The sequence below is a fragment of the Microtus oregoni genome, unplaced genomic scaffold (genome assembly GCF_018167655.1).
Source record: "Microtus oregoni isolate MIOR12 unplaced genomic scaffold, Mior012 000029F_ref0000214, whole genome shotgun sequence".
In the NCBI taxonomy this organism is placed as follows: domain Eukaryota; kingdom Metazoa; phylum Chordata; class Mammalia; order Rodentia; family Cricetidae; genus Microtus; species Microtus oregoni.
This window is the reverse complement of record NW_024543088.1, coordinates 8,282,729-8,309,705: the sequence shown is the minus strand read 5'-3', so window position 1 is coordinate 8,309,705 and position 26,977 is coordinate 8,282,729. Positions and strand designations below refer to the sequence as shown.

General features: G+C 44.6%; 1 protein-coding gene across 6 annotated transcripts in view; it reads left to right on the top strand.

Moving 5' to 3' along the window:
- Window positions 1–26,977, top strand: part of Wasf3 (WASP family member 3) — an 88,014-nt gene that overhangs the window by 42,872 nt on the left and 18,165 nt on the right. For all 6 annotated transcript variants that reach the window (XM_041678139.1, XM_041678134.1, XM_041678137.1 and 3 more), the window contains 4 exons: window positions 147–234; window positions 14,152–14,294; window positions 24,730–24,864; window positions 26,771–26,924. In XM_041678139.1, the coding sequence (XP_041534073.1) occupies window positions 14,162–14,294; window positions 24,730–24,864; window positions 26,771–26,924 (422 nt within the window). In that variant the 5' untranslated portion in view covers window positions 147–234; window positions 14,152–14,161. The remainder of the gene's footprint in view (window positions 1–146; window positions 235–14,151; window positions 14,295–24,729; window positions 24,865–26,770; window positions 26,925–26,977) is intronic.

Below are 26,977 nucleotides of genomic sequence, written 5' to 3'. Positions count from 1 at the left end.
CTTGAGCTAACTAAAAAATTAGTAGTTCTGGGATTAGGGCTCTTTTGGTGAAATTGTTGAGTTGTAAAATTTGGGTTTCAGGCTTAGGTGAAGACTTGATCATTTCAGCTACTGTTATTAATTATTTCCTTCATTTTCCCATTTAGTTCTGATCCTGCTCTCTGTCCCTGCTGATACCTGAGCCACGGCGGTGATGCTGCCAAGACCTCTGCAGCCCACAAGTCAACCTACATGGTAGGAGTGCCAGCCTTTTATTTAGCTTCAAGGTCACCCAAGATCAGCAACAGCGTAATCTAGAAATGTAATTGAAAACAGAATAGCATAAAAGATAATGATGGCTTAGTATTTACTAGCAGTGTAATTTAATATATTGATAATAACTCAAGGCCTTTGATTCTAATCAGTGTTTTGGGATGTTAAAAGAGAAAAACTATGACTGGATATATTAATTTCATTTTTGTGTGAAGCAAGTAATATGGCTGTCTGGTTTATGTCTTATTAAACAGTTCTATTCTAGCTAGGCGATGGTGGCACATGCCTTTAGTCCCAGCACTTGGGAGGCAGAGGCAGGGGGAGCTCTGTGAGTTCGAGGCCAGTCTGTTCTACAGAGAGATAAGCTCCAAAGCTACACAGAGAAACCCTGCCTTGAAAAACCAACCAACTAACCAACCAACCAACAAACAAAAAAAACAAAAACAAAAAAATGAAAACAGTCCTATTCTTATTTCTCCCATGAGATTTTTTTAAATAAGATTTTTTTTTAAAAAGTGTATGTGTATGAGTGTTTTCCTGCATATATGCATCTATCTGTACTATGTGCATACTATGCCTGCAGAGGTCAGAAGAGGGCTCAGATCCACTGGCAAATGATTGTGAGCTGCCATGTGGGTGCTGGGAATTAAACTCAGATCCTCTGCAAGAGCAGCCAGTGCTCTGGACTGCTGAGCCATCTCTTCAGGACTGCCTCCCTCCACTAATGGAATTGTACAGTTCTCAAGAATGACCTTTGTATATGACAGTGTTGTGCTACAGTGTCAGAAGGTCAGGTACACCCCAGGACATCTTTATTCCTCGTCAGGGGCCCCTAACTACCAGACCATTCGTCCCATATCCAAATGTAATCAAAGGTTCTGTTGCTGATTGCAGCACTCCAGCGATGAAAGGAAACATTGTGGCTGTGCATCCCCAATTATCAGCTGCCGAGGACTGCTGGTAACAGACGCATCCTTAGCAGTCCATTTCATTAGTGCGAAAAGGAAGATAGTGATGCCAAGTGCTGTTTACTTCAGAAGTCCAGGAATCTGACAGTATTTAGAAATCAGTATGATTCACAATATTAACAGACTAAGCAGCAGAGTATTTTAAATTTCTGTGATCATTTATGGAGATGTATCTATCAATACTCGTCATTTCGTATAATGATAAAATCCATAATTGATAAGGTCTCAGAAAAAACAAGAATGTAAGAAACACTTTTAAAACTAGGAATACAAAAGTCCTTCCAGAAATGGATAAAGGTATCTTTGAAAACCCTTTAGCTAATAGTAAGAGAGTAGAGTTTTCCCCTGAGGTTAGGAACAAGACAAGGGTGGTCTAGAGATCCGTGAGCACAGTGAAGCAGGAGTGGAAATCAGAGGACCCAGGAAAGGAAGAAAAAAGAAATCAAATTAGCTTTCTAGTCTCTGAAGTAGGAGAAAGGATGAGAAGCAAGATAATAAAATCTAGACAGTAGTGAAGGCAGTGCGGTTTTTAACATGCCTCTACAGAAAGAGACAAACAGGAAAAAGGTCGAACAGCTGGCATCCTAATAAAGCATGGGGCAGTGGCTTTTAAAGTTTCTGGAAACTTCTGTCCTTTTCCCAACAGGCCAAGACTTGCCCTCTTCAGAAGTTCCCCATCCTATCGGTTTAGGCCAGAGACTTAGCTGAAGAATACTTTGGGGCTTGAGGCTGTCCCCTTTTCTAATTGTGGACTCAGTTGCCAAGCATAACATAGCCTGTGACTCTCCAGTGCTCAAGAGTTCTGAAACAACCAGGGGCCAACAGCTAACAGAAGGGGTCACTCCCCTAACCCCGTAACTCTGATGATGACTTCTGAATGCGCCTCATACTGAAGATGGCCCATAGCAACTTATTTCTAACAAGAAGCTTGGGAATAGAAATGAATGTTGGCTGCCAGTAGACATTGTCTGCTCTCTGTGTGTGTACGTGTGTGTGTACATATGTGAGCACATGTGTGTGCATGTGTGCACCCATGCCTGCGTGTGTGTGTGCACATGTGTTTGTGCCCGTGTGTGTGTGTGTGTGTGTGTGCATGCTTATGCGTTTGTGCCCGTGTGTGAGTGTGTGTGCTTGTATGGTGTTTATCATTTGAGCCACATTGTATATCACATATTATGGCTATTGATTTCTGCTTAGTGCTTCCCAAGTCTTTCCACATCTTTACGACGTTTTCAGTGTAGAGTTGATGAAATTTGAGTTCTGGTCCCAACTGCTTGGAATAGTTATGTGACCTGTTTAGTGGCTGTGGGTGCTTTTCTAAGAATTATTCCTGAGTTATTTGAAATGAGACAATTTGAAATACGTCACTTACTCTGGCCTAGATAGGATGTTTAGACAGTTTATAAAAGCCTTTCCATCCGTGTGCTCTGTGTGGTGGGGTGGAATAGTACAGTAGTTCATACATTAATCCTGAATGCAGAGTAGCCAGAATTACATGGTATCAGTTAGCTGCTGTTCTTTTCCTTAAATTGGGTCAAAGTCATGAGAAACGCAAAGTCCGTCTTCCTAAGTGTTCCGGCCTTGAGCTTCACGTGTCAGTGGCTCTCAGCGGTAAGCCTCAGCAGCTCCGAGCTCCCATTCCCAGCAGCTGTCAGCAGCTAGTGTTGACGGCTGCTCTTGGCGGCCCTCTTAGCAGCTCTCTGTCGCTGTCCCCAACCGGAGCCAGTAGTTCCTGGCAGCTCTCTCCACAACTGTCTGCTTAGCATTTCCTAAGCTAGTAGCTCCTGGTGTTACCAGCTCTCAGCGAAAGGAACTCAGCCCACTCAATCCCTGATGCAGACATGAACAGATGATAAAACCCCAAGAACATGGATATACTGGGGTTTGCATAAGCTGCCGTGATTGGAACAGAGGTCTGACATGGCCCAGTGAGGACAGGATGAGTGCTGCTTATGTAGACATAAAGGGTGGGCACATGCGCAGTCTGCTGCTCACTAACTACGGACTTCCTGTATTGCCATGGCAGCCTGGACAAGCATATTAGACTTACCTACCCTGGTTCTCATAGGTGGGGGGATGCTGGAGTGCTGAGGCTGTGTCCAGGGACACTTGCGGAGGGATCACTGTACGACGGGCTGGAGGAAATGTGCCAGGAGTGGTGCTGGCTAGCTTTATGTCAATCTGACGTAGGACAATTGAGAAAATGCCCCATCGTACTGGCTGTGGCGAGCCCATGGGCATTTTTCTTGATTAATTATTATTGTGGAAAGGCCCAGCTCACTGTGGACGGTGCTGGCCCTGGACAGGTGGTCCTGTATTGTATAAGAAGGCAGTCTGAGCAAGCCAAAAGGAGCAAGCCAGTGAGCAGTACTTTTCTATGGCCTCTGCTTAGTTCCTGCTCCAGGTTCATTCTCTGTTTGAGTTAGTGTCCCGAGTTCCTTCAGTGATGAACTATGATGTGGAACTGTAAGCTGAGATGAATCCTTTCCTCCCCAAGGTGCCTTGGCTTGTGGTGTTTCATCACAGCAACAGAAACCCTAAGACAGGAATTAAGAACCCCCTGGTGGTTGCTATAACAACTTCAGAAGAGATAGTGCCTGGAAGGGGCCTTCTCTGTTGTCAGAATAATAGCGTAGGTCAGTCCTCAAGCAGCCACACTCACACACACTCAGTGGAATCCTCAGCCCCAGTAGAAGCTGTGGCAGGTGTTGTGGCAACTAAGATGCAGAAGTCCAGGATTCAGAGCCAAGGCTCCCGGCAGCCAGGCTTGGTCTAGGCTGATCTGTGCTTCTGTGGGCCATCTGGACCCCCTAGGATGGTAGTAGGAGCCCGTCATTTAGGGCTGCGGGCGAAGGGGTGGGAGGTGCAGGCTTGACTGTCAATTTACTGGCCTCCTAAGGGAAAGATCATATTTGATCAAAATCTGATGTTTTTATTTCAAGGGAAGGGATCATCATTTGCTCTCTTGTGTGCCTGCCATTTGTGTTTCCTGAATGGGACTTCCTTCCCTCTCCGGTTGTGTCTCTTTAGCTATGCCTGCTGACTGGCATGTTTTTATTGGTGGTTTCTTCATTGCTCTTTAACTGTTAGAGTTGTCATCTGTAGCTCAGCAGTATCAGTCAGATATCTGAAGTCTGGGTCTTTATTTCTATGAATTGGAACCTGAGGGACAAACCTACACAGGAATGTCTTTTTTATTGATTATAAAGCTTTTGAAATAATTCCTATAAATAATTGTTACCATTCAAGACATGCCTGTTCGCTTGCACACCTCGTCATGCATTTCTCATGTTTGGCATGTACTGGGGCTAGAAAGGAGACTAGACCACACGGACCCTGATGGAGAGCACGAAGGCTCCTCCTCCTCCGGTGGGAAGCTGCACTTTTCCTTGGCGTGGCCACAGCATTTCCCTGAGTCTCCTTGGCAACTCTGTGCATTCTAGTCTTTCACACTCTGTCTCCTTACAGATACCAACTAGAATTTGTGTTACAAGGAGCCATATTGGATTCTGGCCCACAAGCAAGCTTAGGTTATGGCACAAATATCCACATCTGTACAGTGGTCAGCCAGAAGTTAATCATGTATGTGGCAAGTGCAGCCAGGAGCAAGGTGGGAATCTCGGCTCATGTATACTGTCAGCCGCAAGGCAGTGTGGAAAGTGAGGATCCAGGCAGGTCGTCCCTTAGTGAGATAAATCTCTGATGTGAATGGAACAGTGGAAATGTAAACTAATTTATCTCTTTTATTTGCTGGAGTTGACCAACTCATGGCAAATGTGAGTTAAACTGAGAGGGACTTTCAAGGAGAGGGAAGGAGAGAAAATGGAAGCATTGCATCGGAAGTCAAGGGCATCTCCGGGTCTCAAGCTGACAGGCCACATTGCAAGCAGCAGAGGTAACCAGGCCAGTGCTTTGTTAGTGTGATCTTAGTTGTCACTCTGCCCCCTCAGACTGCCTTTCTTTGAAGTGTAGCAGAGGGGATATCCCCAGATTGCACTGCAGAGGACCCTGTGACTAATGGGAATTTGACTGTGGGAAGATAGAGCTCGTGATGGCTGTTTCCCGGGAGCTAGCAGGAGGCGCTTGACTCCACCCAGGGAACTATAACGCAGAGGCAAGTCGATCTGTATCGAAACCTGGCCCTTGGAGATAAAAAGGGGCACCCTCAAGTGAAGACACTGTGGGCTCTGGTCAGCATCATGTCACTCGCTGCTTGTGGCCACAAGGATGTTGCTGGGATCGCTTGTCTTCCGAGGTGAATTACAAGTTCGTGTAATTAGAAAGCCAACACCTACAGCATGTACAACTTGGTTCAGTGTGTATAATGTATTCCATGCCACCCAATTTAACTCTGCCTCCTGCCTCACTCATAACTGCCTGGCATGCAGCAATCAGACTAAAGGTCACGAGCCCACCAGGAATAGAAAAGATAGAATCGTTAGCTCTGCCGGGTCTCTAGGTGTCACATCATCTACAAATACAGATGGCCTCACTCCTTCCTTTCCTGTCTTTAACCCTTTTATTTCCCTCTCCTGTTTGAGTGCTGTAGCAAAGACTTTAAGCACTGTGTTGAATGAATGAAGAGCAAATGCACTGTCTTCCCCTGCTCTTCGTGGAGAGGTTTTGATGTTTTCTCCATTTGGTACAATGCTGGCCCAAGTTTTCATGTGTGCCCTTGTTTTGTTGAGGTACAGGCCCTCTATTCTTTTTTTTTTTTTTTTTTTTATCATGAAGGAACTCTCGGCACAAAAACACAGCTCTCACTTCCCAAGAGTTAAGAGGCAGTTCATTCTATTCTTTCTAGAGTGTAATGTATTACACTCTATATTACATAATGTGAGTAGTCATATCCTGGAAACACAGACTCAGTTTATCTTAAATAATGCGTTCCAACATGGTAATAATAACAGAATAGAGAAAGTCATAAATCAAAACACTTTTCAAATAAACTGAGAAATGTTAGGATACCGCATTACAGCAAGGCTGGGAAGTTTCAGCTGTGACTTCAGATGCTGTTTGGTGGCATTAGCCTTTGGGTGATAGAAACTAGGGTTCTGTTAAGTTAATATATTCCAAGAGGTTTCATCTATTAGTTGCAAAATGGTAGATCAGACACAGAAGTGGGTCAGGAATGGCTATTTAGCAGGCCGAATGTATATTGTATATACAAGATAAACTGTAGTTAGGGTTGGGACTTGCACTGTTCCAGCGTCTCTGCAATCAGTAAGGTTCTCATCGGTCAGTCGGCCTTACAGAAGGGCCAGTGCTAGTGCGCTTCCCTTCGGGGGCTTCGGTTCACAGTAACGGGGAAGGGGGTGTTGGCCGTGAGTCACATTTTGTGCATGTGGGGACTGCGTAAAATTTATTAAATGTTATTAATGTCCCACATCACTAGGAAAGTTTCACTCCAGGGAACTGATGCTAGGCAGAGCAGCAATCTTTCAGGAGATGATAATGGCTGCCGTTAGGAAAAAGCTGCAATTATTGGATCATATAAAAATCTACTAACCAATGTCATCCAGATTTGATTCTTTGGTCTGTATTTGTCATGACATGTGACAGGTTACAGGGGTAATCTAAAATTAAAACAATCAGGAACACTGGAGAGAACACTGACAAAGCAAATGAGGGAAACAGATCATTTAAACAACTGAAATTTACAATTTTGAAAATACTTGATTGATTGCCAGTTTCCTCCTGTACTGACAGTTACTTTATGAGCTTATTTTATTGTTGGAGTATTTGAAAAAAAAAACTACTGCCTTTTAATTTTAGTTGATCTTTTGGCCAGTTTGATCTTACTGCTACAACCATGTGGAACAACCTGCTCTAATTCCCAGGAAAGATAACTTTATTAAAAGTTAATGCTACCAATATTGTGTTACTATCTAGGAATAGACCAAAAAATACTAAGTATTATAAGCAATTTAAAAAATCTAATTTAAAGAGAATTTAAGAAACATAAGAAAAGAAACGTTTAGGTGTTGGGCACTGCATGGCTAATGTATTTGGAGGTGACTGTCCCCAGTGTTTCCAGTCCGTGTGGGTGTGTCCTGGGACGAAGCTGACATGTGTTTGCAGTAGCAAGCTGAAAGCTTGTCTCCCGAGGTTTTATAGAATAGGAGGACACTGGCACCATCAGGGTAGAGCTCTTTTCTTGTAGGCAGGTTTGGATGGGATGCAGGTCTGGATGGGATGCCGTATCCCCCAATGGATGAAGTCATTGGTTTTCTTTATCCTTCCAGGAAGACTGTAACTAATTCAGAATTTTTAGTTGCCACATTTAAAGCCTCACACTTCCTGAGACATTGTGCAGGAATCCTCTGGAACCGTTGCCTCAGACAGGCACTTTTCTTTTCTTCATATTTAGTTTGTCTTGCACTGTGGGACATGATAGTGGGATGTGTGTTAATTTGCAGAACAGACGTTTTTATGCCTTTATCATGACCTCCTTAAGAAACCCAGACTTGGCTCCTCTGGTGACCTTTGGACTCAGACTACTTCTGTCTGCATAGAAGGTGGACAAGCCGGTTACTGCCCCTTTGGGTTTTTCTCTCCTGTCTATCTTCACTGGTCCTATTGCAGTTGCGATGAGTTTCTGGTCAGCACCCACGTGCTGAGGTGACCACTGTGAACACCAGGCTAGGGCTTCCCCTCCTCCAGCTGGCCATGTGAGTCTGCAGCTCCAGTGGAGACTGGGAAGTCTGGCCTTGACACGCATGGGGTTCCTTTTTGCTCTCGGGTTCTGCTCTGACTTGAGCATCCTATCCCATGCACTGTTGCTGGCTCACATTGGTAACTTAGCTGACAGGACTCCACTCATTCTGGGGATCCCTTGATGTCGTGTGGTCTCTTGGTGACAAAAGCTTTGTACCAAGGGCCTTGTCTGAAGTGATGGCAGAGTCCCTGGGCATGCATTCAGTTCTGCTGGTGTTCAACTTAAGCTCCACCTTTCCACCGTGGGCACCTCTCTGTCATCTGGGGTCTCTGGGTAATACAGACTAAGCAGGTGGGCTTCCTATGCCACAGTCCACCCAAACCAGGGAGCTGTGGTTTCAACCCAGTGTGAGGGCCAGGTCTGTTGTTCCCCCAAAGCCCACCATAACAGGCATTGACTGACTATCCCTCCTTATGTTGAGGTATGAAAACTACAACACTTTGCCTTTTATCTAGGAGGGGGTCTTAGTTAAGGTTTCTATTTCTGTGAAGAGACACCATGACCACAGCATCTCTTATAAAGAAAACAATCAGTTGTCTTAGTTCAGAGGGTCAGTCCATTATCATCATGGTGGGAAACATGGTGTGCAGGCTGGGTGCTGGAGGTGGAGCATCTTGACTTGCAGGCAACAGAAAGTGCTCTGTCTCACTGGGCCTGGCTGGAGTATGTATGTGAGACCTCAGAGCCCACTTCCGCAGTGACACACTTCCTCCAACAAGACCACACCTCCTAATAGTGCTACTCACTTTGGGGGGAATTTTCTTTCAAGCCACTGCCGAGGCGATATCCCAGAACAGCTGCTGGGTCCCATCCGACACCAGCATTCTAAGGGTCTTCACACTTAGAATTTATCTCCCACCCTTTGAGGACTTAGACCTCCGGCATCACCCACTGTGCATTCTTTCTGATGGATCAGCTTGATGCCCGGTGATATCTTTCTTTCTTATGGGGCTCAGCCCCTCTAAGGCTGGGTCATACAACTGTCTGCTGCTAGTCATCTTGTTACAGAGGAAGTGTATATGCTACAGCACCTGCTGAAGTGGTTTGAACTCAACAGCATCTTCTGCATCCACCTACATGTCCCCTCTGAGTCTTCAGGATGCCAGCTTTCTCCACTGGGGCCTAGATGCCGCTCCTGTCCTAGCTGGCAGACGTTGCCAACTCTAACTCCGCAGGTGGATTTTGAGCCCTCAGTTTCCCATTATGTCCCTGCTTCAGGTATAGTTCCTGAGCGGATCCTTTTGTACCACCAGCAAAGCCTTATGGTTCTCAACCTTGGCTGTGATCTGCTCATTTTTAGCTCTCTGTCTCTCGGTGACTTCCCATGGAACGTGAGCACAGATCGGCTGTCACTGGCTGTGTGGCTGCTTTGTGGCTGGTGTCCCCCTGTATCTTTCAGATGTCTGTACTGTTGCCCCTGCCCGTCCATATCCCTCCACCAGGGCATTTTCCAGGTTCCCCATTGAAATCTAACTGAATAACGCACATGACACGAACTGCACGCCACCTGTCAGCTAGGGCATCATTCTCTCACTCCCACCTGCAGATTGGTTTTCAGGCAAGTCGCTACAATCCGCCTGCTTGCTCTCTCTCACCGATCTTGGCGACACTTGTGTTAGTTTTGGAGAAACGGAAGCTGAGATGTGACTAAGGAAGTCCCCTCTGTGAAGAGATGGGCAGAGGTGGGGTGGCTGAGGAAGCCAGAATGCCAGCCAAGCACAGCCCTGCAGAGACAGTGTGTCCTCCCTGGTCCGCCATTCTCTGGCAGTGTGAGACAGCAGAGGTGCGGGGGACCTAAACTTTTCCCGCGTTTTCCTCAGGTGTTGGTATTCTAGTTTTTCACTGCAGACTTGGTCGATCTGGCGCAGGCAGTGAGATCTTTCTGTTTCCTCCATTAAAGGGTGCCGCCACTGTGGTCCCACTTTCAGATTCCTAGGGGTCTGAGATCTAGTTCATGGTTCTGGGATCTAGGTTGTCTCTTGCTAAGTTGAGAACATTTCCCAGAAAAGTGGGGCAAACCAACGACACCGCTAACATGGATTCCTTACAAAGTGCCTGATAACCCATAAACATTTCTCCAGCAACCTTCGCTTCACACTTAGCAGACAGACTTGAAAGCGTGGTTTGATGCATCCTGGTCCTTTCAACACGAGAGACTCATGCTGAGCTCCTCTGTGGGCGACAGTTGGATTAATCAACTATGTCTTTGTCGTTGTGAAGCATTCTCAGGAGCGGCAACCAACCCGACATTTATTTGCCTTTTGCATTCTTGTGCTTTGGTTAATTGGAGACTGAATTAGTGTCAGATAAAATAAAGGCAACCTGGGAAAAGTATACAAGTGCTTCCCACTGTCCCAGAAAATGTCGCTTACAGTGGGACTGAAAAGCTGTCTTGCTCAAATTGCAGGCAAGGAGTTCAGCCCTGTGTGTGTTGGTGGTGTGTACCTGTGTTGGGGAGCTCCAGAGAGAGGCAGAGGCGTGAGAGACGGGTGAGAAACTAGTCAACAACAGCAAGCAGAGGGGAGCAAACGATGGTACATCTGCATGTGGCTGGATAATCAGCTGACTCATTTTCCCAGAATCAGCTTATTCTGAGGGCCATTCATGGCATCAGAGTGAGCAGAATTCACAGACTTGGTTCACCTTGGAGCAGAGGCAGCCACAGGCCTCCTTGTAATAGCTTCATTCATTCTTGCAGGCTGCAGGAATGAATTTTAAGTGGGGAAAGAGGAAATGCCAGGTTACTGCGTCTTCTCCATCCTCAGACCTCCTAGTAGCTGTGTAGTGTGCTGAGTGAAGACTTGAGATGCGGGGACACCAGCCAGCGAGACAGTTACTGCTACAGAGATGGTTCCCAACAGGACAGGGTTGGCCACGCCAAAAGGGAAGTGCCTGGTCCATTAGGAGCTGAGGATCCAGGGGACCCCAAACAAGGCCTTCACCATACTTTCTGTGGGAAAGAATCTCTGAGGCAGTAAAGACTCAGAATTTTCTAGTTTGAATAGTTTTGTGGTCTTTGGGTTATGGGGGCTGTCTGTAACTGTCTTGACAGGTGGCCCAGAGTGGGTTAGGGGAGGTGGACAGTGACCAGGGAAGGACCTGGCAAAGGAGGTAGTGGGTGTGAGGTTCTGGGTCGGGAAGGCTGCACCTAAGAGCACACTTCTGGCTTAGCTGATGAAGTTTCTAGAGATTGGCAGCTCTCAGAGGGGCAGGCTGAAAAGCCAGGAAAAAGCCCAATTCCACTAGGACTATGAGGTGTGCCCTAAAAACATCGTGTCTCAGGCTAGCCTTTACAGCTGTCTCCCAAGGACGCCGTGAGCCTCCCCACACCACACACCACTTAGCCAGCAGCCTACTGGGATCGCCGAAGATGTTTTACCCTTTGGATGGGAAGGCACAGGACACAGACTTGTATGGGTGTGTGTGAGAGAGATATAATGTTTTTTTTGTGGGAATCCACCCAAACCAGTGGCCTGGTTGGCCGAAAGGACAGGCATGTGTGTTTCATCCCCAACCTGGGAGATGGCAAAGAGCTCTGGAGAAAACGGAACCCAGATCTCTCATTTTAGGTAAGTTGTAGATTGAAAGTGAGGCACCAGTGGTACATGAGCGATTAAGATTTGGTGTATTTGAATGATTGTCGGTCCAAATAGATACGGGTAATAATGACTTTCTCTCCAGAAGGTTTCTATACCGACCTTATTTCTGGGCAGGTCAAAGGTTAAAAGTTTGGCATTGAGTTCCAAACAAGTGTGGAAGAGAATATTATGTCCAACTCAAGAGTCACACTTTGTGGGGAATAAAGGACTTAGACAGTGAGTGCTTAGACAGTCTCATAGTGGTGCTGGGAGCTGCAATTCAGGTACTGTCTGGCATCTGCTTCATCATCTCTCCTGCTTTCTCTTCAGAAGCTCTTGCCATCCCAGCTGACTTTATTGCTTGATGACTTTGTTTTTTTAATTCTTTGACAGTTTCATGCATGCATATGCTGAACTATGGCCATTTTCACATCTATCTCTCACCCTATCTCCTTCTCCTGTTGACATCCTCCTTCCCAACATGACCCTTAGGCCTTTGGGGTGTGTGTGCATGCACGTATGTGTCCCACTGAGTTTAATTAAGATTTTTTTTTACATGAGCATCCATGGGGGTTATTCATGGACAGTGTTCAGCTGCTACACCATTACGATCAATGTCACCATTTCACCCCAGTGCCCATTAACTGCCCATAGTTTCTCTGTGAGGGATGGGGCCACATTGACTCCTCTTTGGTACATGACAAAATGGTGCCCAGCCCAGTCCTGTGCAGGTTTTATGCAGGTAAGCACAGCTGCAGTGAGCTCCTGAGTGCGATGGCCATGCCGTGACCAGAGCCCTGTTTTGCCTCACTCCTCCTCTACCTCTGAGACTTAGAGTCTTCCTGCTCCCCGCTTCCAGGATGCTCTTGAGCCTTGGAGGGGTGATATAGGTGACTTGTGTAGGATCAAGCATTCCACCGTCACTTACTGTCAGCACTTTGAAGAGTTCTGGGTCTCTGCATTCACCACCATTCATTGCAAAAAGGAGTTCCTCTGAGGAAAACTGAGAGCAGGACGAGCCACAGGCTCTTGACCAGGTTTCCAGTACGAGGCTCGAGTCTCCTCTTGTGGAAAGGGCCTCACATCCAAATAGAAGGTTGATTACGCCCATAAAGTCATGCTACCATTGCATCAGCAAGCATATCTTTTAGGTCATTATTGTAACCCATCGAGTCCACAGCTGGGTAGAGCCACCGGTGACCTTTCTCTGCCACTACTATCTAGTACCTTTTGGCACCATGAGAACTAGCTGTCATGGAGGAAACTTTCAGCCCCAAGTTGTGCCGATAGCTGTAGGGTTGCAGCTTTTATGAGCAGCCTCCCAGACTAGGGTGGGCTTCGGTGGTGTAGCGTCTAAGTCATCTCTGCTCCTGTGAGTAACACTAGCAAACACATTGGCTCACTACGCTGGACCGTAGTGGGATCCTTTGGTCTGTCTGCTTCCCTAATCTGGAGTGAGTGGGTGTTCGTTTCCATCTGTTGTAAGATGTTTTTTCTCTTTGGACTCGTTTGGGGAGGGCCTGTCACCCAGCTCCCAAATGAACCACACACAGAGTCTTATATTGTTATTGCTTGCTTTTCTTAAGTTAAGAACCAAATGGGAGAAGTGACTAAAGTCTGCCAGCCTCCTTCAGGGGCACTCACAAGACTTGGTATGACTCCAGTTATATAAAACTCAGTTAAAAACTAAACTGCACGATTTGAGCCTCGTGCATAGGTGGTAAGCTCTGCAGAATGGACTGGGGACCCTGCCAGACACTCAGGGTCTCTGGGAGTGAGAAAGGAGCTGTGTCTGGGAGGGGACTTTCCTGGATGCCAGCAATCCCTACCCCAGTGAAATAAAACAAGTTCTTCAAAGCTTCTTTGAACACTGTGAGAGATGTAGGACTCATTTTGTATATATTTTGCTTTACTTATTACTAACGGGTTTTGTTTGTTTGTTTTTGAGACAGGGTTTAGGTTTTTGAGACAGCCTTGGCTGTCCTAGAACTTGATTTGTAGATCAGGCTGGCCTCAAATTCATAGAGATCCACTTGTTTCTGGCTCCCAGTGCTGGGATTAAAAGCAGCACCACCATGTCTGGTCGCAATTTATATTTTTCTTGCCTTTTTCCTTTTCTGTCTGCTGTCATTTCAGTGGCGTGGGAGTGAGGGGACGATTCGTGTATTCAGGCTCTTACATGTACTGAGAATTCTAGTGCATTCTTCTATTAAAGGAGAATTCTGTGTCTATCTGAAATCAATGAAGTTTTGAGTTAATTAAACATGTATCACCTAGCCGATTTTTTCACATAGGATTGAAAGGCTAATTAAAATTCCTGGCCAAGAGTCCATTTCCAAAAAAATTAAAACTCAGCCAGGCGGTGGTGGCACACGCCTTTAATCCCAGCACTCGGGAGGCAGAGGCAGGCGGATCTCTGTGAGTTCGAGGCAGCCTGGTCTACAGAGCTAGTTCCAGGATAGGAACCAAAAAGCTATGGAGAAACCCCATCTCAAAAATCCAAAAAAAAAAAAAAAAAAAAATTAAAACTCCAGATTTGTTTAAATGAGACTATGACTTTATAACCTTTTTTCCTTTTTCTTTCTTTCTTTTTCTATTGTTAAAGAGTATATGTATATATCTTTTTGATTTTTAGATTGTCAGCCATGCCTTTAGTGAAGAGGAGCATCGAACCCCGGCACTTGTGCCGCGGAGCTCTACCCGAGGGGATCACCAGTGAGCTTGAATGTGTAACTAACAGCACTCTGGCCGCCATCATCCGCCAGCTAAGCAGTCTGAGTAAGTCCCCCTCCTCCCCCACCTCCCTGCCCCCCGTTATCGGCAGTATTTTATATTTTATGGCCTTCACACTACTCCAGTGGGTTTTAGCGCTGGAGAAGAGACTCGTCCTCCATCCGCCGTGGCCAATGGCTGTGTCTGCCCTAGGCTCCCAACACTGTGTTTACAGTCGTCATCGTGAAGATATGAGCTTGTACATCATTAGAGGGGACCAAGTGTGTCGACTTTCCCATCGTGCTCATTTTTAATGCCGTTTAAGATGAACTTGATTGTGCACTACATTTTTTTTCTTTAGCGAGCTGTCTTGTTAAATTTGACAGGACCAAGTTTTTTTTTTCTTTAACCTGTTAGGTTGAACAGTAGTTAGCATCACAGTGTAACAGTATGCCATTGGTGTTCAACAGATATTTGCCCAATTCCAAATAGAAAATAAACAGGTAGGCTGATTATCGCATACATGTTACACATGTACACATATGGAGTTGATTGATAGTGGATACACCCTTAAGGAAGGAGAGATTCCATGATTCTGTCAATGAAAGTTAATATTAAATACCCAAGGGATATTCTTTTGTGGACTCAAATATGCTTGCGGTGTCTTTTTTCTTCAAAGCTTTCTGATATTGTACTGTTTTTTCCCACTTCGACTTTCCCATCCTGACCTTGTTTTCTCACTTTGTCTCCACTCCTTTTTAGTGGTGACAGATTTTCACACTTAAAGTTTGTAGGAGCTGGTAATAGCTGGAAAATGTCCTTGAATTTCTATATTCTGGTAGCCTTAAGCACAAAAGGTAGGGTGTGTGTGTGTGTGTGTGTGTGTGTGTGTGTGTGTGAAAGAGAAAGAGAGAGAGAGAAAGAGAGAGAGAGAGAGAGAGAGAGAGAGTGTGTCTCGAGTGCTTTAGTGTATTTATTTTGGAGGAGAGCCAATGCAGGTAACTATTTCTTTATAAGAATTGTATTTGGTGCTGATATCTTTTAAGGAGATTTGTTAATTAAGGAAAACATAACTTGGAAATTGATTGACATGTATTTTGAAATGGATTTCCTCAGGAATCTAACCTCATTACAATTGACTTTGGGGTAGTGGTTATTCATAGAACACGTACATTTCTGTAATTGCAGAAAAACAATCCCTAGCAAGTTACTGATAGGCACACTTTCTGTTCGCCTTTGTGTGCTTTTGCACGTTTGCTTTCTTGTTTGTAGCTAGAATGTCTAATGACATAAAGTAACAAAAACTGATTTAAACTTAAGATTTAATAACCAGGCTATCCCTTGAACTGTGGTATTCAGCAGGATGTTATATTAATCAGGTTTATTCTCCCTGTTTTGACATGTAACTGGATTTCCCACCTGTTTCTTTGCAGGCAGCTCTTGCGGTATGTACTCCCCAAATACCCTCCAGATATAGTCATGTCCCTGTGCTTAAAACCTGTTGGTGTCTAAATTACACAGAAAGGAACATTCGTAAAGCAGCTGACCGTAGGATAAGGATATTAGGGACCAGGAAATCATGAATTGTGACATTCCTTTAAATGTAGAGGGGGGGGGCAATAGAAAAATTTGGCCATCATGGTCAGGGGGAGGATTTTAATGGGAGCTAAAGTATTTGCCTTCACCTGACATTGGTCATCCTTCTCCTGAGAGCAGAGGCTTGCTGGGGACCCACCATTTTCATGTGATTCTAGAGTAGACAAGGACACCAGAAATCCCCAAAGAATAGTGGTTGTCTGTTCCTCACCTGGTCATTCTGATTCTCCTTAGTTTATTGGAAGCTCAAGATAGTGAAGATTGAAGATACTGTTTAAAACTTGAAGATTCTGGTCCTGTATACTGAATAGGATCCAGAGCCTTGTACCTGTGTGCCTCTGGGATGTCAGCATATTCCTTTTCCAGCCTAATTGAGCACCAGCTTTCAAGGCAGAGGGGTTTTACAGCATTGGTTTTTCAACGGGTTTTTAAGGCAGCCTTTTCAGTGAGCAGATATTGACTGCTACTGCTGTGTCTACAGTCATAGGAAGGAAGACACTTGTAATCTGAACAGTGTTAGTTTGAAAGACAAAGGCCCACAAGCCTTCAGAGTTTATCCACTAACACTTACAAAGTATTCATTATGAATTTTCAGATTATTTTTGAATGGTACTGACTTCCAGTGTAGGAGACTGGAGAAGTAGGTGAGGAAGAAAAGCCCTGCCGACACAGCTTTGGCTCACTCTGTGTTGCCTGGTGTCCAGCTGAGGAGCGCTGGGGCATTTCCTTCAGATAATGACCAGCAGTTCTACACACCAATTAACATGAAACTGAGACTGCTTCTCCACCCTCTTCCTTGATTAATAATCCCAAGTTCTGGCTCTCTCAGGCGCTGCTCAGTTAAAATTACAGTAGCGCTTGCAATCAGCTCCTTGCTGGCATTATAGTGTTATGTTTTTATAAGTTCAAACTTCATTAAAGCTAGAAACTTTCAAGACAGATGCTTTAAAAGAAAGAGAACAAACTATCTTTTTCCATTTTACATATTAATCCCAGTTCCATTCCCTCCCCTCCTCCCATTCCTTCCACCTACTCCCTACCCTCTACCCACCCCATCCACTCCTTAGAGAGGGAAAGGCACATTGCTCTGGGGAAGATCCAAGTCCCTCTCTACTATTATCTAGGTTGAGCAAGATATTCATCTAAAGAGACATCAAAATTCCAAATAATCGAATTAAAAAGTGGGGTACAGAACTAAACAGAGAATTCTCAACAAAAGAATCTCATATGGTCCAAAGACACTTAAGGAAATGTTCAACATCCTTAGCCATCAGGGAAATGCAAATCAAAATGACTCTGAGATACCATCTTACGCCACGTGAATGGCTAAGATCAAAATCACCAATGATAGCTTATGCTGGAGAGGATGTGGAGTAAGGGGAACACTCATCCGTTGCTAGTGGGAATGCAAACTTGTACAACCACTTTGGAAATCAGTATGGCAGTTTCTAAGAAAATTGGGAATCAACATACCTCAGGACCCAGAAATACCACTCTTGGGCATATACCCAAAAGATGCTTAATCATACTACAAGGGCATTTGTTCAACTATGTGATATCCAGAACCAAGAAAGATGCTTTTTAAAGAGTGGAAAGATGAGCCACCAAATAGAAAAAATATGTTTTATACACATCTGATAAAAGATTTATCAAAGAAATTTAAAAATTCAGTAATAAGCAAGGCAGAGAACTAATCAAGAAGAGAACAAATACTGGGAGATGGAGAGATGGCTCAGTCCTAAGAGCACTGGCTGCTCTGTCAGGACCTGGGTTCAGTTCCAGCACCCACATGAAAGCCACAACCATCTGTAACTTTAGTTCCAGGGGAATCTGATGTCCTCTTTTGGTCTCTGTGAGCACTGCATGGATGTGGTGCATATGCATATATTGCAGGCAAACACTCAGATGCATAAAATAAAAATAAATCTTTTTTAAAAAGTGGATAAATAATAGTATACCTTCACCAAGGAAGAATGAGATAACAAATATGCACATAAGAATATACTCAACACCATTAAAATGTTATTTCAATATAATTTTCTTTTTAAAGAAAAAGGAACATTGGGAGTCTGTGCTAGCGGAGGCAGGAGTGACTGTTACTGAATTCCTCTTGGTTCTTGCAAATGTTTCCATGATGTCACAAAGAAAGAAGTTAGTGTCCTACACACATTTACAACACATTATACTTTGTAGTGTCAGTTATGTGTAAAACTATAGCACAAAGTTATACAAAATATATAATATACAACATTGCATCAACCAAATGAAGTTACCGAGGAAGCCTTGTATCTGTTTTTATAAGACTGACTTCTCAGTATACAAAATACCCCATCCTCCCGACATAATAATTCTGTGGGTTTTCCGAGTAGGGCTCCAGCAGCACAAATTACCCTTTGACCTTGCTATGTGGAGGGTAACATGCACACACATGCACATGTGCACATACATGTGCACACACTTAAATTTTTTTAAATTTATTTTTATGTATATGAGTATTTTGCCTGCATTTATTTCTGTGGACCACATATGTGCAGTGCCCATGGAGGCCAGAAGAGGGCATCAGATGCCCTGGAACTGGAGTTGCAAAGGTTGTGTGCTGCCATGTGAACTCTGGGACCTGAACCCAGGGCCTCTTAGCCACTGAGCCATCTCTTCAGCCCATAATTTTTTTCTTTTTAAAAGAATATACACTGTTGTAATTCCCAAGTAGCATTCACCAGATGGAACATCTGCTAGAAGATAGCAAGTCTGCCTGAAGAGATTAATATATCGAGTGTGATGATAATGAGATGATAATTTTCTTTAAGATAACTTCAAAATGTTGGAAAATCAAGCAATATTTTTAAAAGTATTCCTGGTCAAAGAAAAATTCAAGATGGGAATTAGAAACATGTTGGTAATGAACACAAAACAGCAGTGTCTTTGTGGGCTTTACTTATGGAAATCCATGGGAAATTGCTCAGCAATGCTGCTATAATTTCTTCATTAATTAGTTTCTGTATTTTTAGAGTTGACACTTCATATCTTCTCTTCCCATCTCACATGTACATTCATGAACCTGCTGTTAATTTCACTTATAAGGCAAAAGAAAGCTGCATTCCCCCATCTGAATAAGCCAACCCAGTGTTAGCATCTCTGCCCTCAGACTGTTCGCCCCTCTTCCCCATGTTCATGCATCTGTTGCATCCAGTTCCAGCACTGTAGCCCACATGCTCCTGCTCAGTTCTCCCTCTTCTGCATCGTCCTCCCATTAGATATAACCTGGTGAGTGTGCTCCCAAATCTGGTCCTCCTCTCCGTCTGTTGATTCTCTTCACAGTCAGGTTCCTTCAATAACTCAGCCTCCACAGCCTCCACCCCCCCTTGCTGCCTTCTGTTACCACTCAGATTTTGTCCACCCAATCTCTTGAAACTGCATCAACCTTGGCAGAGACTTCCAAGTGGCTGGTGCCCCCAGTCTCACCCGCATTACTTGGTCTGTTATTGACATTTGTTCATTGATAGCTTTTGATCTGGAGAGACTTTCTTCTGGAACACCTCACTGTGATGTTTCTCCTGGGAAGCTCTCATCTTCCCATCCTCTCTGTTGGAACAAATAGTCTAGAGACTGGCCATTAGGATTTTTTTTTGCCACTTTCCAAACATTTGGTAAGCTACTCTAACAATATTTATGCTGTGACTTCAAGGTTTACACTTACAGTTCTGACCTCTCCCCTAGATTTCAAACTCATTTATAAATGTATACAGCTGCTCACTTGGTATCTTCGCTTAGGTGTCTCTCACAAGCACATCAGACTCCATATGCCTGAAACACAATGTACAATTTCCACCTTTGCTTCTCCTCGCTCTCAAACCAGATGTCCACTCCATAGCAAATGAGTTCAGTTGCCTTGAGAATAGATACTTCATTTGCACACCCACTCACCTCCCTGCTGCCAGTATCCCCATCTTAATCATCATTGCCTTCTCTGGTGGACAGGAGCTTCCTCTCATTTCTCCTTGCTGACATCCCACCCGTCCCCCAGAGATGGACATGTATTTCTCAGTTCCACCACTCTCTGGGCCCAGTGACCGTGGCTTTCTAGGTGTTGCTCACACACACACACACCAGTCCATTGTTGTCTTCTGTCACACAGTTCTTCCCTGGATAGCACCCTCTGTGCTTCCATTAATATACTTTACCCAAGTATATTAATGTGGTGCACACACATATACATACAGGCAAAACTCCCATACACATAAAATAAGAAAATATCCCCAACTGTCAAATATGGGTGAAAATCCCCTCATAATCTTTATGCTTTAACACTTCGGGGGCATATTTCTCAATCTGATGTTATTGGTTCACAAGGTCCTGATAAATCTGGAAGCAGAACCTGTCGGTAACAAATGCAACTCCCTCAGCCAGTCCTCTGCTCCCTTCAGAATCACCTTACTTGAGCTGTTACCAGACTCGCAATATTAATGAGTAGAGTTCAGCAGCTCAGAGCTTTTTGGAAAACTAAAAACTGTAATGGCCACAGTTTATACATGTTCACCAGAAAATATACTTCCTTCCATTTCCTTTTTAGTCACTTACCTGCTTTATGCAGCTGGAAAAATAATAAATACAGAAGTCTTTAATTTCTGTATCTCTTTATAAATTGAGAGCTTCCGAGCAGAAAGATAGCATCAATTTCATGCTCTTCAACTCGTTAAGTGTTCATGGTAGAGGCTACATGTCATCTGTCATCTTCTGCTTGTATAGCATCTAGTACAGAGTACAGTTTCTCAACAGGAGTCACTATGCTTTGAAAGGATACTGTGACTTTTGCAAGTGACTGAGGTGTACACATCTGTCTGGTGATACACACTGACCATAAGAATGATTTTTACAAAGCTAAGGGAGAAATGTTCTTAATGTTTTCTTGGAGTGTGTGTGTGTGTGTGTGTGTGTGTGTGTGCGCGCGTGCGCGTGCGCAAGCATGTATGCATCTGAGAACATAAGCATGAACATGTGTGTGTGTGTGTGCATATGCATGTGAACACAAGCTGGATCTGTACCCGTGTGTTCAGAACTATAAATGACCAGTAGAAAACAGATTAGCCATGTGGCTATGTTACACATTCAGACATTGAGTACTGGTAGACAGAGGTTCCTCACACAGGGTCCAATCAATGCTCTTCTTTCATATTCCTGTGCCTGTTAAGCATTTTGAGGTGGCCCAACATAGTGAAAAATTTGTTCCATTCAGTTAATGTTCTCAACAATCTCTATGGGTAGAAAAGACACTGGGCCAGTCCCTGTCTTTTCTCTTCAAGCCGTTGAGAACCAGTTCTGTGTAAGTAGTACAGAGGTCAAAGACTTAGTTCACATGTTCAGAAGGCTAATGAGTTAAAAAACAAACAAACAAACAAACAAACAAACATTAACTTTATGTGAGTCAGGAGCAAGACAAATTTGGGTACCATTGGAGTACAGTGTTGATGTCTTACCAAAACCTCACCCCAAACCCTGGAGAGCTTGGTTTTAGGTTAACCAACTCATGGTTCGGTTTATGTGTTTTAATTCTTTACTTCCCAGATCTTCTAAACTCCTAGTGTCATTTCTAAGAGCAGTTCATCATGGCAGCTGCTGACTTGGGTTAGTTAGGTGGCTGCTCAGGAACAACCTGAGTGTGTTTGTTCAGGAAGTTTGCAATGAAAGCTGTTCTGTAAATCAAGAGTTTAGAGTCAGTGGGAGCAGCTTGGCTCCAAGGCAAGCAAGCACTGTCCGTCTCCATAACTACAGTCATCGACATTCAGATGCGGCTTCCTCTCTGCCCACCTGCCTCCTCAGGGCTTCCACATTGTTAGTTTAGTGGTGACAAATGTGCATGTCATAAAACTGACCCCTGTAGCTATGTTCAGCTGTGTAGTCAGTGGTGCTGCTACGCTCACAGTGCCCTGTGACAAACATCCAGCTGTTTCATCTCACGGAATTGAGTCTGCCGCATTAAACCACCCATACTCCCCCTTCCCCAAGTCTACACTCTGGGTTTGTCTGTTCTATAATGTCTGTGTGTGAGATCAGACAGGATTGCCTTTCTGTGACCATCTTGCTTCATTTAGCATAGTGTCCTTAAAGCACATCCATGTTGTAGAATGTACCAGAATTTACTGCCTTCTGAAGACAAATATTCTACTTTATCATTCATTTATCTGTTGATGAACACGAGTTGCTTTTACCTCTTAGCCATACTGAATAATGCTTCTGTAAATATGTGTGTGCAAACACCTGTCTCTAATTTATTTATCTGTCCGTCCGTCTGTCCGTCTGTCTGTCTGTCCGTCCGTCCACCCATCCATCCATTCATTTATGTGTATGAGTGTTTTGTGTGCACGTGCCTGGTGCCCATGGAGGCAAGAGGAGGGTATTGGGTCCCTTGGAAGTGGAGTCACAGATGACGAGAACTGCCATGTGGATGCTGGTAACTCAGCCTGGGTCCCCTGCAAGAGCAGAAAGTGCTCCTAACTAGTAAGCTATTTCTCCAGCCCATTAAAATTTTATTTGACAGAAACAGTTGCTTTTCTGGGCTATGCTCAGAAGTGTAGTGCCTGGATCCTGTGCAGTTCTGTGTCTCATACTGTGCGGATCTGTCACACTGTTGTATGTGGCCAAGGAGGTTCAGTGCGTTAGATGGTAGAAGCTGAAACTAACAGAAGGTAAAATTTTGCTCATCTGTTTCTGCCACTTCCAAGGCCAGCGATTTGTCACTAACAGATCACCATCTGTGCTTCTCAGTTTGATCGTCTAGAGAATGACACAGTGACTCCTGTCTGTGTGCTGGGCTCAGTAGTTCTTTTGCTGAATGAATGATGGAGAGGTACAGTTGATGCTGGAACTACAGCTGTACACAGACCAGTTCCTGTTCTCATGGATTTGCCATGCGCACCAAAACCAACCCTAGTTGGTTAGGTGCAGGTGTCTTCTGAAATGGGATTGTTTGTATTAGTTACTTTTGGTTGTTGTGGTGAGATACCATGACCAACATCAGAGTATAGAAGGAAGAGTTTACAGGACCACGAGGGGTGCACCCACACACTGAGACAATGGGGATGTTCTATCGGGAACTCACCAAGGCCAGCTGGCCTGGATCTGAAAAAGCCTGGGATAAAACCGGACTCGCTGAACATAACGGACAATGAGGACTACTGAGAACTCAAGAACAATGGCAATGGGTCTTTGATCCTACTGCACGTACTGGCTTTGTGGGAGCCTAGGCAGTTTGGATGCTCACCTTACTAGACCTGGATGGAGGTGGGTGTTCCTTGGACTTCCCACAGGGCAGGGAACCCTGATTGCTCTTTGGGCTGACGAAGGAGGGGGACTTGATTGGGGGAGGGGGAGGGAAATGGGAGGCGGTGGCGGAGAGGAGGCAGAAATCTTTAATAAATAAAAAAGAAAAAAAAGAAGGAAGAATTTATTTTTGCTTACATTTCCCAAGGGGGCGGTCCATAATATCAGGGGAGGCATGGTGGCCGTTGGTTGGAGCAGGAAGCTGAGGGAGCACAACTTCATCACATACAGGAAGCAGAGAGGATGAACTGGAAGTGGCTGAGGCTGAAAACACTGCCTCCAGCAAGGCTCCACCTCCTGAAGGGCATGCACACGCCCACACCCACACTCACCTCCCCCACACCCACATACATCAACACACATGCACACCCCCCACAATAACCCCCCCCACCCCATACCTACCCACACGCACCTCCACCCACACACACCCACACATTCCCACCCCCCACACATACTCACACTCATCCCTCACAGCTACCTCCACCCACCCACACCCACACTCATCACCAGTTAGAACCAAGTGTTCTCATACGCAAGTCTATGAAGATCATTTCCCTTTCAAACACCACAGTCTTCTTGCATTAGTCAGACTGTCTTCCCGGAGTGTTCAGGTTCTCTTTTGTCTGGTGGATAGAGACTCAATAGAAAACGACAGTCAGCAGAAGTGCTGCTTCTTTCTGCAAGAGACGCTGATATGCACTGAGTGCTCAGTCACTAAGCTTTTGTAGGAGTAAAAAATAGTGATGGAATTTGGAGATTGAAGGTGAGGAAATACATCTTTCCAGAAATGTTAAATAGATTTTAAGAAAAGGAGGGCTGGGCAGTGGTGGCGCATCCTTTAATCCCAGCACTCAGGAGGCAGAGGCAAAGGCAGGTGGATCTCTGAGTTCCAGGCCAGCCTGGTCTATGAAGGGAGTTCCAGGACAGCCAAAACTGTTAGATAGAGAAACTCTGTCTTAAAAAACCAAAACAACAACAACAAAAGAAAGCAAAAAAGGAGAGACCCAGACATGGTAGCGAATGCTAATAATCCCAGCTCCAGGGAGCCTGAGCCAAGGGGATATGGCCAACCTGGGCTACATAGTGAGACTGTCTATACTATGTCTAGCACCCATAAGAAAGTAGAGATGAGCCCAGCTAGAGGCTTTAAACTGAAATCTTAGATGCCGATTTTAGAGCATGTGAGACTTAGTACCGCATTTCCATGTGTTCAGAGAATATAATGTCACCAGAGGCAAGATAATCAATGCCATGTTTGTGATGACATTCTGCGTTTATCAGCCAAGGTGATCTCTTGAATTCCATTGAGCAGTAAAAGGAAAGCTTCATTCGTGAAGTAATATTTCTGTTTTGTGTAAAATGGGAACTTAGTTTTTTTCCTTTAGAGAAGTTTCATTTAGTGGTAACAACTTGAGGGACAGCTTGGGCAGCCAGGAAGACGCCGTGCTGTCTGGAATATTTTACTGTTCTAAAGGCCTTGGACCATGACACATGCTTTGATATGCATTTGGACAAGCCCTGTGTGGTGGTGGCAGCGAGCCTGAATCGCAGCTCCTCAGCAGGTGCCTCTCTCCCTTCTCGACTCTAGGCAAACATGCAGAAGACATATTTGGTGAGTTGTTTAATGAGGCTAACAACTTCTACATCAGAGCAAATTCTCTTCAAGACAGAATTGATCGCCTCGCTGTCAAAGTCACCCAGCTGGACTCCACAGTGGAGGAGGGTAGGTAATTGCATGGAAGCCGCGAGCTGCACACCATGTCGGCACGACAGTAGCAATTAACAACTTCAGTGTGATTTCTGCGCTTCCCTTTGCTGAGCACACTGCCACTTATCTTGTCTCTTCCTAGAAGAATGGGAAGGGAATGCCCCATAACACTTGGTTAATTAGCGATTTTTTAAAAAACGATTCACATCTCATCTGCTTCATATGCCATGCTCTTGTTTTTAAAAGTTGCAGATGTTACATTTGGAGTCAATAATAATAAATAATCTCAGGATGACCTCATTTTAACTGAGTTTTGAAGTTTTATTTACAGATTAAAAAATAAAATTTTAATAGCTACTTGGTCTGTTTGGGTAAGGAATTCATAGTATCTTTTAAAGAAGATTTATTTTGCTGGGCAATGGTGGCACATGCCTTTAATCCTAGCACTTGGGAGGCAGAGACAGGTGAATCTCTGTGAGTTTGAGGCCAGCCTGGTCTACATTGTGAGTTCCAGGACAGGCTCCAAAGCTACAGAGAAACCCTGTCTCAAAAACAGAACAACAACAACAACAACAACAGAAAAGATTTATTTTATTTTTTTAATTACATGTCTTTCTGTATGTGTGTTGGTAAGTGTAGATATCTGTGGAGCCCAGAAGAGGGCATCCCAGCCCCAGAGCTGGAGTCCCAGGCAGTTATGAGCCACCCAGCGTAGGCACTAGGAACTAAACTAAGGTCCCTGCAAAAGCACTAAGTGCTCTTGTCTGCTGCGCTGGCTCTCCGGCCTCAGTGTCTTTATCTTCATCATCCACTTTGCAGATGTGCGGCACTGTTGGGTTTAGGTTGTCTTTCTTGCTGGGTTTGTTTTTTGGCTCATAGAATTGCAGGCTCATGATAAACTCTACACTGGAAAAGATGACTGGGTTAAATGTTAGAAATTTCAGGGAATGTGTCATATCTGTGAACTCCTTTCCTGGCACAGTTTTACTTTATTGTTTGCATTGGCATGAATATTAACATTGCAGAGACCTTTTCCTAAAAGCTAAGGAATCTGGGTCCCTTCTCTAGTTTGTCACTCTATTGGTGATGTCACACCAGGTATATAAATTATAGTTTTGATGACCTAGTGGGAGGGCAGATGGGACCAGCTTGGACACCTAAAAGTTGTCAAAGTCGGATAAGTTAAATGCAATGTAAAAGTTGTAAAAATATGCAAGAAGGCTTCCACATCCAATCAGTTAGCTTAACTTGTTTCCCAGATCGAAGCGCTGTTGTTTGGGTCAGAGGTGGAAAACCTTCAGGGTCTCTGTTCCCCCTCAGTGTGAGAGTAGGCTGCTCCCATCTGTGTATTGTTCTGTGCAGGTATCGCACTGATCCTGGTCCTAATGGTTTCTCCTAAGATACCCAGAGCTGTGCACGCTGCCTGCTGTACACATTGGTTACTTAAACAACAGCAGCAAAAAGATCCCCTGGTCCAGTGAACTATTTCTGTTGTTACAAAAGAAAACAAAGCTGTAATTTGACCTCATGTCCTAGAGAAATCTTATTCTTTAGAGGGAGGAAAGGGTGTTCTATTTGTGCAAGGTTTTAAGAAGCAACAAAAATGGTCATTTTGGAAGCTAGAGCAATGACTCATTGGTTAAGAGTGTTCTGTGCTCTTGCAGAGGACCTGATTCTCAGCAAACCACATTGGAAGGCTCACAACTGCCTATGACTCAAGTTCCAGGGGATCCAGTGCCCTCTTCTGGCCTGCGCTGGCACTGCACACATCCCTCAGGCACATGTAAAATAAAGTGTTTCCAAAAAGCTAATATTGGGTCATTCTGGGAGGTGTTTCTGATTCTGAGTCAAATAATGATGCTTATTTCTAAACAGAAAATACTTCTCTGTAACTCAGCCTGGGGGATTTTTCTCTCCATAGTCTCACTACAGGATATCAACATGAAGAAAGCGTTCAAAAGCTCTACCATCCAAGACCAGCAGGTGGTCTCTAAGAACAGTATTCCCAACCCTGTTGCTGACATTTACAACCAGAGCGACAAGCCTCCGCCCCTGAACATTCTCACACCGTACAGGTACGGCTCCCTCTCGGCTTCCCCACACCTTTGCAGTGGAGGCGGATGGATGC